At 41.2% G+C, this 13,228-nt stretch overlaps 1 protein-coding gene across 1 annotated transcript in view; it reads right to left on the reverse strand.

Moving 5' to 3' along the window:
- The window catches only part of PLPP1 (phospholipid phosphatase 1), a 126,070-nt gene that overhangs the window by 98,132 nt on the left and 14,710 nt on the right, over positions 1 to 13,228 (reverse strand). Inside the window, exon 2 of the mRNA XM_065406069.1 lies at positions 4,298 to 4,452. Coding sequence (XP_065262141.1) covers positions 4,298 to 4,452 — 155 coding nt within the window. The remainder of the gene's footprint in view (positions 1 to 4,297; positions 4,453 to 13,228) is intronic.

Below are 13,228 nucleotides of genomic sequence, written 5' to 3' on the forward strand. Positions count from 1 at the left end.
TGATATTCTAGGGAGTCAGATTAGACTAACACTGATATAGGACTTCACCAAGCAATTCCTGCATCAACACGTAACTCTGTATACAGTCCACCATATCCTAGTAAGTTATTCCAGTGGTTAAATTACCCTCACTACAAATTTTCCATCTTGTTTCTAGTCTAAATTTGTCTAGCTTCAGGTTCCAGCCATTGGATGTTATGCCCTTGTCTGCTAAATTAGACATGTAGAGGCTTATAGGCAGTAATCAAGTCATCACTTATCCACCGCTTCACCCTCTCTTGGGCAAATTAATAGATTAAACACAAATATCTGTCTCTCGCTGTGAGACAGGTATTCCAGACCTCAAATCATTCTTGTAACTCTTTTTTGAACCCTTTCTAATTTCTCAAAATCCTTTTTTGAAGTAGTACCAGAACTGGCTACAGAAGCCATCTCACTAATGCAATAGACCAATGGCATTAAACAACATTTTTTGAGATGCCAGATAAGGCAATGTCCAAATTTTCAGGTGTGTGCTCTCTAGTGAAACCAAGTCAATTCTTCACCTAGTTGGCAGGGATTGAGAATTTATGGCATGCATGCCAAAGATGTCATGCTGGTTGATTTTTGAATGGCACGCAGACGGTTAATCCAATCAAGTGCACAGCTGGGGATGCACTTCAGTTTGTTTCTCCTCTTTTCACCATCATGCCACGTATATATAAAGTCAGTTTATCCAAATTTCAACTGATCGAAAACCCTGGTTATCCGAATGAGTAGTGTCTCCCTGATGCTCATTGGGGTAATCAGGATTTATGGTCCTGAGGGTGGAAGGAGGGAGGGGGATTGCTGCAGAAGGCTGGAGCCTCCTTAGTACTTCTTGAGTGAGGAAAGATAGGAGGAAGAGGGGCAGAATGGGGAAGCTGGGAAAGACCCCAAGAAGCAGGTGTGACTCCCCTCAGAACCCATCCCACCCCTGCCTCCTGCTGCCTGTGCCCAGTTCATGTCCATGAGGTGCCTGCCCAGCACCTGGGGACCCTGCTGGAAGGTTGGTCCTGATACCTGGCTCCAGCTCCAACCAAGGATGGCCTTGCCAAGCAGCTCTGGCTGCGTGCTGGGGTCCTGGCAGCTCCAGTCGCTGCCGATCTTGGCTGCAGCATCCCCATGCTGACCTGCCTCTGTGCCTTCCCTCCCCCGCAGGATACTCTGTGGCCGGGGAGGAAAAGGTGCCACCTAGCAGAGGACCACAGGGGCTGGAGCTGCCCATGAGGGCAGAGGCTGGGGTGGGTGTCTCAAAAGCAGGTCAGTACAGGGATGCTACGGCCAGGACCAGTAGGGCAGTATATGGGTTGGAGCTGTCAGGAGCCCCAAAGCAGAGCTGGAGCCAGTTAGTGGTGCTGCTCTTACAACAGAGCCCCCAGAGGGGAGCAGGTTGGGAACAGCTGATGCCCAATAGGCCCAATGTAACGCTTGCAATTGAAGAACACTGCCATACACAGCAGTATCACCACCTCCCTGCTTCTACTCGACATTCCCCCTACCTATACATCCAAGGATTGGATTTGATCTCAGCCATCACATCACACTATGAGCTCAAGTTGAGTTGGTTATCTACCAGAAACTCCCAACCGTGTCTCTGCTTTAAAAAGCAGTACCCGTCCTATAAGCAAAGCCTATATTCTCAATTCCTAGATGCATGACACACACACACACACACACACACACACGACAGCCAATATATCAGTTTTGCCTGCAATCTGAATGCATCATCATATATTAGCACAAAACTTTCAGATAGTAAAGCTGTCATCTTTTTTCTAAGGCCACTTGGTTGCACCTCAGGGTGTGTGGACTAATTATAGAATGACACTGACGTGGATAAAGTGCCAAACTAATTATACAGAAGAATCAATCGGTTGACTTCACAAACAAATAAATCCAGTGACTCAGTTGGAAAACTAAACAGATTTAGTGACCTTAATCTGATATGAAGTAGGTAAGGCGTGTTCAGAAAGGTTTTCCCCTGCATATCCTACAAAGGAACATAGTGTATGCTCTCAATCAGTTTCTGAACTTCTGGCTTGAAGTCCATGCTTTTACTGAAAAAAAATCTTGAGAATCTCTTCATTTGAGTTGTTCAAATACAATACTATCGTGCTTTTTTTGGGGCACAATTTCTTATGCTAGTTAAATTATTTGTGTAGAAGGTGTCAGGCAAAATATACAAACCTGAAGGTCAGTCTTTCTGTTTGCCTTATCAGAGATCTGGAGCATTAACATAGTAATGTCATGTACCCTTGAAGTAAAGAAAAAACAAAAGAGCATGGAAAGCCAAGAATTACGGAGCTTGCACAAAGTCCTCTGAAGTTGATCAGAGTATTGGTTTCAGGAAGCAGGTTTGTAATAAGTCAACAATAAAATCTTTGCAGTTAAGGATATTTCAGGCACTCAATCTAAGAAGCAGTACATGTGTGTGTGTGTGTGTGTGTGTGTGTGTGTGTGTGTGTGTGTGTGTGTGTGTGTGTGTGTGTGAGATATTATAATTTCTCCTTAATTAAAAGTTACAAAAAGTCCTATATAGCCTAGCTGCCACAGGAGGCTCAAACATGACTCCCCCCTATCTGAAAGGCAAAAAAGTTTATGCCTAAATAAGCTTGGGATGGACAGACCATTTTTAGTTTTTTTTTTTTTTTTTTTTTTAAGTTGAAGTCTAAAAGATACGGAGATGTTTTATATTATTGTGTATAGTTTACATTTTTCTGATGCTATCCTTCATTGCACTTGAAAAATGTGCAAGTACATCTAATTTGCATGTCTGAAATTAGACAGATATGTAATTACCATGTTCACCTGTGCCCATGCCAATGGATGGATTTCACATCTGTGCCTGAAAAACTTAATATTTATTGGCCAGTTTGCAGTAGGCTTCCTTAAGACTCGATAAAGCCTGCATCTTTGTGAGAGTCCTGAAATATGTTACACTTTTCTTTGCAAAAAGGCGTGATGAAAGTATATAATGTATGAAGTTTCACCTTGATTACAGAGATGAAAATTTCAGTTTACTCTATGAATTCCAAATTTCATATTTTAAGACACAAAAACCAATATATTAATTTGCTGGTTTTGGAGCTTTATGTTAGTTAGTTCCCTCCCTGAAACATTTGTAGAGCTTTTGTTTAACCATTTTTATGGCATTTTTGTCTATTTATTTTCAGAAGGCAGTCATAAGGTCTAGCTTTCTAACTGCGTACAATACACAATACAGTGCTGGTAAAAGAATGATCATGCATAAACAGTATCTGGTATGCATTCAAAACATACACGGGTTGCATGGATTTGTGTTTCTGACATTTGCTTTAAATGTTAGTCTTAAAGGTGCCACAGGACCCTCTGTTGCTTTTTACAGATTCAGACTAACACGGCTACCCCTCTGATACTTGCTTTAAATGGTTACCTCCATCCCTGAAATTCTTCAGAAGATACTTCACACTGACTAATAATTTAGCACCTGGAGTCTTAGCAAGTTGCTACATGATTAAAAGACTAGTAGAGACCAAGACTGTTTCTAACATGATTTGGTCAGCACCAAACATTTCCAAGCCAAAGTCTACTCTGAACTAGGCAAGTTTTGGGCAAGCTGTCTTGCACACAGTCTTGGCTAGGGCCAAGATTAAATATAGTTAAAAACCCAGTTCAGAGTCAAATTGTTCCTTGTTAACTTGTGTGGTATCACAGCACCCAGCCCCTTTTCTGCAATCTGCTTCTAAGCATCCAAGTCTCACTGCAGTCAGACTCTGAAGGATCCAAGAATTCATCACGTGTATCTTTTGGCCTATAAAAAAAAAAGTTAACCTCTGCAGACAATATGCAGTGTAAGTGGAGCCCCTCACAAATTGAGGTTTCTCTAACAAGAGACATATAGCATTTCAATTATTTACAACTGGCATTGCAGTCTGTTCAGAACAGATGTACAAAGAGAATTTCCAGAAGCACTGCAAAATACAAAACTTTACATTAACATACATAAGCCAAACTTCAGTTTATTTCTGACAAGTAACAATCAGAAGTTATCGGCCACCTACAGGTTTCGATGATTTCAAGAAAAGGTAGTGGAGTCACTAAGCTGAAGTGAAATCTGGAAGTTATTTTAGTTACCACAGCAATCAACAAAAATATAAGGCTATATAAATATTTAATTTCTCTGGTATGTTTATCCTCCCTCTAGATCCAAATCAGTATCACAACGATGACCTATTGGAACCCTCTTAAGTCTTTCCCCGCCCCCCGCACACAGATGGCTAGAAATTCAGCTACTTACAGAGAAAATGGGCAGGGTGAACCCCACTGCATAGAGGACAGTGGATGTGACGGTACTGTCATGGAATGGATACTTGATGCTGTCATCATTACAGAAAAAGCCTCTCTGATACGGCTTTATTTTGGCCAAGTTTAGAACACCCAGGGGTAAGCCAGCTGTTGGGGGAAGGGAAAAAAGACACAGACGGTTAAATTAAAATTCACTTTATCAGGCATGGAGAAAGCTTCATAACAACATGCAAAACTTAAGTTTCCCTTGAGTCAGTGCAGGATATTAAATACCATGCAAGGCACACACTTGCCCAACCCTTGCTATAGCCAATGAAAAGGCTGCCTCTTAGTTAGGAACAATACATAATGTCACCTGCCAACAATCGCAGAAATTGGAGGGAGGTAAAGGAGTTCAAAGTCTTGTTTTTTTTAATTGATGAAAACATTGCCAGGTACTGAGCCAAGTTCTAGCCTTTGAAACTGATGTGCCACTCGACTCCAATTTTAGTTAACAAGAATACTGGAGTGCAGAATATGGCCCCATTATTCTTTTTTAAAATGACATTGACCTTTCATTGAATTAACTGTGTAGAACAGTTTAAATATCTCATTAAAAATTCGAGTTCTGAAGCCAAAGGAAGGAGAACCTTTCAAACTTTTTTTTGGAGAAGGAAAAAATAAGACAGAACCAAGTCTCATGATGGGAAAAAACAGTTCTGAAATGGGAAGAGGAGAGGAATTTCAAAGACACCGTCAGGAAACTGGACATCTTGAATGGAATAAGCTAGTTTATAATTATTTTTTAAACATTGTGACAAAAAACTTGCTTGCCTCATTTTATATAATTATTGTAGGCTTTAAATAGGACATGCATAAAGTGAATAGGATATGGCCCTTTATATTTAGAACTCTTCCAGTAGTAATCTCATCGATTTAATATATCATTTCTAAAAGGTAGCTGTGAGCCAAATAACCAAATATTTATAATCTTTTTACGTGAAGAGAACATTTACATTAATCCCCTTACCATCGGGACTTTCAGGGCTGGCTTAACAACAGAGAGCTTGTTTACAAAAATGGATTTCTACTGTAACATTCCCAATTTCACTGCAGTGTCTACAAGTCTGGATACAACTTTTACATAAAGCAGAACAGAAAGACTCAGTTCCTCTAAAGAACAAAGGACATGCCTCTACTGGCTAGAGAGCCATTTGAATTCAGTGATAACGAACTACTCCAATAGGTTTCAGAGTGTACAGGTATCAGCAAAAACAATGGGGAGTCCTGTGGCACCTTAGAGACTAACAAATTTATTTGGGCATAAACTTTCGTGTGCTAGAGTCCATTTCATGATCTGATGAAGTAGGTTCTAGCCCACGAAAGCTTATGCCCAAATAAATTTGTTAGTCTCTAAGGTGCCACAAGGACTCCTTGTTGTTTTTACTCCGGTAGGGCTACTGAACGTTAGCTATGCTAACGGACACAAATTTGTAGAGATATTAATTCCTATTAAAGATTCATATCAAGTTGTTTTTTCTTAATTTCTAACTTGATTTTCTTCCACCCTCTTCAATTAATAAATTTGTAAAGTTTCAAGTAATCCAGTCAAGAGCTCTGCACTCCTAAAGATCGGACTGAATAATGCAGAGACCGAAGATGGAGGTGGGCAAAAGCTACACCCTGGAATCCAAATCCCTACAAATTTTGGAGTAAGTGTGGGGGAAGAGTCTCAAAGGTCCAAATCCAAACCAGGCCTGCAGTTTTGGTTTCGTGTCACAGCCAAAACCACATGGGGCCCACATTTTAGTACAGAAAAGACCCAAACCTTGTGAAGGCAGCTCACCAGAGTTCAGCACCTTCAGACTTTAAGTATAATCCTGATTCACCCCATATCCTAGCCTAAACCTATTTCAGATCCAAACCACCGCCTCATTTATTCATCTCTGAAGGACATCTCTCCTTCTCAAGTTAAGCAGTGCATTTCCTTCAAAAGCCTTTACACAAGACTTTAAAAGAACAGAGGGACTCAGAACTCCTTTCTAATCTAAGGAGTCCAGTCTTCCATATTTTTGTTTATATAGCAGTAAACGGAAATTCAACACATGCCAGTAAGTAAAATACTCTAACTTAGAATGGGTTCAAAATCTTAGCCCTAAAGAACTTACAATTCAAAATATTGAAGAGTACAGTGCCTTGAATAAAGTCAAAGAGGCATGTGCCCATTATCACCAACAAGCTTCACAGAAAAGGACCCGATTTTGAAGGAGAAGAAACAGGGTAAAAGACAACTCTAAGGCACAGGTTAATAAGTAGGAGCAGAGGAATAGTCAGACAAATGGCACAGAAAGGTAGTGATACTCTGAGGCTTTTGCAACCTGAAATAGGGAAAGAAAAGTCAGTGTGGTGGGAGAGGAGTACAACCTTGACATCAATGTTGTGCATTCATGCAACAGACCCCAAATTCCAGTTCATTTGACTTTCACAACACTTCAGAGAGTCTTTGTTTTTGAAAACCCACATCTTCCTGGATTCATTCATTAAGATTGTTTGTGGTCAGAATATACATAGATATCTGTATAAATATTGTTTAAGGTATCTACCAAACTTCTTAATTTTTTTTAGTTTCTATTTGTTTCTACCAACTAATTTCTCAACTTTCTCTAGTATCTCTGCATTGTGCAATTTATATAATTAGAACAGCTCTCACTGAACTCATTTTTTCCAGATTCCAAAGCAGCTAACATTCTATTCAATAATCCACTAGTCACCTTATCAATATACAAACATAATTGGTGTTCCCCATATTAAGTTGCCTGTTAGTCACTCATCTCTTTGTGGTCCCTTTCATCCTCAAGACCACTCCAGTTTCAAAGTTTTGATCTAGAGTTCTGTGTGTTGTAGTTCTCTTCCAGACACCTTCAACTTTCAGAGATGAGCCCCCTTCCTTTCTGTATCCTTGTAGAGACCCTCATCTACCAGAATTACAAAATTGTATGCACAACAGACTTCCGGTCACAGCAAGTGTTTACAAGTAGATTAGATTTGGAAGGATTAGATTTTTATCTGTGCCAGTGAGCGTCAATTTCACCACACCCCACACACACACACAAATATTTCCATTGATAAGAAAAATTTACAGATAGGCAGAGTAAGAAAAATGCTGCTTGAGAATTTAGAGTTTGATTTCTGGATATTTATTATATTTATTTTGGCATGTGATATTGACAATGTGTGTTTTAATGATTATAAAGCTTTAATTTCTTGAATCTCAACATCTGTCATTAAATAATTGTCTGACCCCCACATTGTCCAAAATTTTGGACAACTAAAGATTTCCAAAATAAATGATAAAATAAAAAAATGCATAAGAACAAACATGGATAATATCCATGTAAATTTTAAAAATTGATGTCAACCAAGCCTATTTATTAGTTATATCCAGGCAAATAGAGAGCTTCCTTAATAGAAATGCAAAGTGTCAGGTCTCCTTCTATAGGAGATGCTGAGAAAGGGGCATCAGGTCTGGCCTTGAAGAACTGGAATGGGAGGCAAGTCAACCAGTTTTTGTTCATCCCTTGCCCCATCTCCAGCTATTTCAAGCCCCCTCAAGTCTAGTCCAAATCACAGAGCACCCTAATTCCAATGGAGGTCAACTTTGATAACCGCTTAGGGCAGGTCTACACTTACTTCCTGGTCCGGCCGTAAGCAATCGATCTTCTGGGATCGATTTATCGCGTCTTGTCTAGATTGATCCCGGAAGTGCTCGCCGTCGACGCCGGTACTCCAGCTCGGCGAGAGGAGTACGCGGCATCGACGGGGGAGCCTGCCTGCCGCGTCTGGACCCGCGGTAAGTTCGAACTAAGGTACTTCGAATTCAGCTACGTTATTAACGTAGCTGAATTCGCGTACCTTAGTTCGAAGTGGGGGGTTAGTGTGGACCAGTTCTATCTTTAGAAAATTTTAGATCACAAAAGGCAGTGGAGCATACACCCAGTAAGATGGTATCTGTTAAAATAAGCCTCTTGCTGCTACAGGAAAAGACTCTTTTCTCCTCCTCTTGCTCTTTATATAATGATTTATTGCTTGTATTCCAGCAGCACCAAGAGTAAACTAAGTACTGCACACACCTGCAGAGGCAAATAGTTCCTGCCCTGAAGAGTACACCAGTTTATCCAATCTCTGTTTCCCTTCAGCCAGAAAAAACAGTCAATAGGCTAATAATGTTCATTCAGAAAAAAAAGAAGTGTTAACCAATTCCTAATAAGGCCCACTAAGGCACCCCAATCAGAGTGGGCTCAGATTAGGGTTGCCAACTCTCCAGGATTGTCCTGGAATCTCCAGGAATTAAAGATTAATCTTGAATTGAAGATCACATGTGATGAAACCTCCAGAAATATGTCCAACCAAAATTGGCAACCCTAGGTCAGATGCATGCTGCCCACACTACATTGGCACTGTGACAATGAGGTCACACATGCTCCATATTTCAGTCATATGTAGCCCCTTGGGCTACATGAGAATTAGAAGTTTCTTGGAAAAGTCTTTACTCCATGTACAGCTGCCATCTTCAAGTTTCCTGGCTGTGCAACAGGAGTGTCTTATACTACCAATCTAAAACAAAAGGAATAGGCTGCAACTGTCTCTTATTCCAGCCACAGCATTACATACCTTCCGTTAATTTATTGTTCTTCCTTATTTTATAGAGGTTATGACAGAATATAAAGTTAAATACAGGCATTAACTTTGTTCAACATAATTTATACAAGATAAGCCAAAGTGATTATTACTTAGTAGCAGTTACGTAATGGACCCTGAACTAGGGGTAAAGGATAAAGGCATTACTGTACTGTTCTAAGAACAGTCACAGTTCATGATAAGAAAAACGTTTTCCTCACTTTATTTTAAAACAAAATCACAAGTTACTCTTTTAGTTTGGTGACACTTGTTTCTTTAAAAAGGCATCATCTCAGATTTTAAGTCTAATTTCCTTATTCATGTTACCAATATTAAAATTGGCTATGTTAAAAGTCTAGTTTACTTCTAATTATGCTGTTTCTTACCCTTCTTTCTCCCCTTTCCTCAATTTGAGTAGTCAGAAAACTATTGTAGCTCTTCTCAGTCTTAGCCACCACTGATTTCACTTCTTGGTTCTCACATACTAGTCACGCTATAGTATTTGGTTTGAAAACATTGTAGGGGAATGTTTTGGACACAACACACTTTTGTTTAACTGAACCTGAAACAAAAGTAGTTTTAGGCACACAAGTTTCATAGTCTGGGCTGCAGTGATATACTCATGTGTATTTGTTTTATTCACAAAAATAAAGTTATGCATATGCACTGGAACTACTCACAGCAACACAGCACAAAGTTAAGCACATAAGTATGTTCCTGAAACTCTTACTCTTCTTGTCTAACAGAAAAAAGAAATTGGCTGCAGCCAAAAATGGCATAGCCCCCACAAATTTAAGAGGAAAATAAAACAGAGTTTATTTTAACTTCATAACTGAAAACTTTGTAGGGACCTAATGAAATATTTTAAGTTAACAAAACTTGGGAATGGGGAACCAGAATATGAGAAGTCAACCGGAGTAATACTTGGCAGGCTCCGGGGTGGGGCACAGAAGGGGACTCCGGGCTGGGGCTGAGAGATTTGGGGTGCAGGAGAGGGATCAGAGCTGGGGCAAGGGGTTGGGATGCAGGGGGTGTGAAGGCTCCAGCTGGGGTTGAGGGGTTTGGGATGTACGAGGGTGCTCCAGGCTGGGATTGAGGGGTTCAGAGGGCAGGAGGGGGTGCAGGCTCTTATTAACTAGCCTCAGGCAGCTCCCAGAAGCAGCAGCATATCCCCCCTATGGCTCCTACGCAGAGGCACAGCCAGGCAGCTCTGCACACTGTCCCGTCCGCAGGTACCGCCCCCACAGCTCCCATTGGCCGTGGTTCCTAGCCAGTGGGAGCTGCGAAGCTGACACTTGGGGCAGGGACAGTGCACGGAGCCCCCTGGCTGCCCCTATGCCTAGGGGCCGGGGGGGGGGGGTGAAAGAGACATGCCGCTGTTTCCAGGAGCCGCACAGAGCCAAGGGAGGCAGGGAGCCTGCCTTAGCCCTGCTGTGCCGCCAACCGGACTGTTGATGGCCCAGTCAGCGGTGCAGCTGCTCTGACCGTGTTCTGGTCAAAAACTGGACACCTGGCAACCCACCTTTGAGCAATGTGGAGAAAGGCAGCTAGTGACAGGAGGGCAAGTCTGGAAGCCAGCCTCTCTTTGACACTATCTCCTAAACCCCATGACTCACCCTCTGCTCCCCTCCAAGTTAGCCAGCAGAAGAAGCAACAGAGATCAGGGCCAGGAAAAAGCTCTCTAAACTAGCTTCTTATACCACAAGACTATTAACTCTGGAATATTGTCTGAGGGTCTCTGGGAAGTCATTCTGACAGTGAACGGGCTTCACCAAGGGGATACCCAGAATACAGTTTTATTAACTAGTGATTTGCCATTTAGGATTAAAATCTGCTTTTACTCAGGAGCATGTTATAGCTGGCTGAAATGCTACAGTATTCCCCACAGACAAGAACATTATTTGACAGGAAACAGCATTAGGCTCCACCAGCGTTCAAAACTAGAGCTGACCTAAAAGGAGGAAACCCTTTCCATGAAAAAACTTGTGTTTTTTGAGAAAGTTTCATCCTGAAATGCAATGGCATCAAAAGTGAAAATTTTCACATTTCAAGATTTCACTGTAGGAAAACTAAATTTTGCGGTTTTCCAGCTGCCCTCGGGGTTTTGTCAATTTCACTTGTGCTTTCAGGCCAGCTGATAGAGAACTCAGCTACTCTGTCCCTCACTTCTCAGGAGCTGGGGGAAGCAGAGACAGAGCACCCTGCGGTGTTTCAACAAAAGTTTAGTGGAACTCGTACAAGATTCACTGAAACATTTCATTCTACCAAATTGGCATTTTCCAACAAAACTTAGTTTTACTGGAAGGATTTCCAATCAGCTCTTTTCACAACCCCTTTATTATGCTTACAAATTCGAAGGTTTCTTTTGTAGTTAGATTTTATACATAAGATAGAACATTCTTCTATTTCAGGAGCATTTTTGTTGCTCAATAAGGTTGGAAGCTCCAATTCTGTAAGAACATCACGGGGCGGGGGGGGGGGCGGGGGGAAGGGAAGAGACCGGGACACCCAATGACATGATTTTTTCCCCCTAGTTTATTATTTGCAATTAAGTATACAGGGGTCTCAAACACGCGGCCCGCAGAGTTATTTGCTGCGGCCCACCAAGCTCCCCGTAGCCCCCACCCCCCAAGTTATTTCCTGCGGCCAAGCTCCCTTCACCTGCTGCTCCCTCCCCCCCACAGCGCACTGCCTCCCTGCTCCTCTGCCTACCTCCAGGCACTTCCCGCCACCAAACAGCTGTTTGGCAGTGCTTTCCAGGAGGGAGGAGGAGGAGCAGGGAGCCACGTGCTCAGGATAGGAGGCGAAGAAGAGGCGGGGATTTGGGAAAGGGGTTGGAATAGGAGAAGGGAGGGAGCGGAGTTGGGGTGGGGACTTTGGGGAAGGGGTGGGAAGAGGCAGGGCAAGGGCGGAGCCTCATTGAAGGGGTGGAGTGTGGGCGGGGCCAGAGGCAGCGGGGTGGTGTGTCAGTGATGCAGCCCTCGGGCCAATGTACTAGTCCTCATGTGGCCCTCGTGGTCATTTGAGTTTGAGATCCCTGCTTTACACTGTTTTTGGTGCTTCTTTCCTCAAAACCAGGAGGGTATATCTATACATAGTTATTCAAGCAGTTATATAGATTACCCTACATTTATTCCAATTCTTAGTTTTTATGTTGCTATGTAAAGAAATGCATTATTCATCATTTTCTGTTTAAAAGAGGATTAATTTTTTACTTGTGATTTGTCTCACGTCTATTTGGGAGGGAATACAAATGCAATTAAAATGCACAAAAAGAGCATTTTAAAGTCAGTTGTTTTCTTTTGATTAGTTAAATAAGACTACCTTAAAACTGCTGGATACATAAGAAAAACCTCTTTTTGATGCATTTTTATCAGAGCATGTTTCGCATTTATTAACCAATACAAGTATTATCAGCAGGTCATGAACTGGATTGTTTGTCACCCTTGCAAAGTTTTAGAATTAGTAGATCTCATCCTTTCACACCTATTTTTTATTCATAGACTGGACAAGGAAACTTTCCGGTTTTTTAACTTTGAATGAATGAATCATTGCGTAAACTAGTTAAATAAACTGAAATGAAGAAAATATTCTCTCTGCACTTGCAAAAAGGCCAATACTGTTTATAAAAAAAAAAAAAAAAAAAAAAAAAGCTGTTTTAGCACTTCAACAAACTCTAGTTCCAGGTCCTTAGCCAGTGGCTTCCAGAAGTTTATTGGTCTTAATTTCTTTTTTAAAACGTTGGCAGTAAACATATACAAATTAAAAAAATTTAAATTAATTTTAATAGATTAATAGATTAGAGTAAGTTTTGGCCTTAACAGAGGTTGCCATCATTTCAAATAGGTTTATGTATTAAAAATCCTAATATAAAAAACATTGATTTTTATCCAGTCTGTGTAATATAAGTGGATTGCCAATCTGTCAAATCCACACCAATGTCTTCCTTCAACTTGTCTTTAAATGTAGTCAGAACTTGTTTGTCAAACTCAAAATGCCACACCTGCTAATTCCTAGAGTTATGCTGGAGAGCTGGTATTCTTGCTTTGCAAAAATCATGTCACCCTATCACTCAGGCAGGCCACACCTCTCCACACAAGGAGTCTCCAACTGAATGCTATTCATTAGCAAAGCTTAGTGATTTTTTTAAAATTAAAATACACTTTTACAGGTCACATTCTTAATTCCTAGAATTATGCTGTGACCTAGCCCAGCACTCAGCTAACATTCCATCACAAACTGTATAACCATAGGTTCTCAGGATTCA

The sequence above is a fragment of the Emys orbicularis genome, chromosome 6 (assembly GCF_028017835.1).
Source record: "Emys orbicularis isolate rEmyOrb1 chromosome 6, rEmyOrb1.hap1, whole genome shotgun sequence".
Taxonomy (NCBI): domain Eukaryota; kingdom Metazoa; phylum Chordata; order Testudines; family Emydidae; genus Emys; species Emys orbicularis.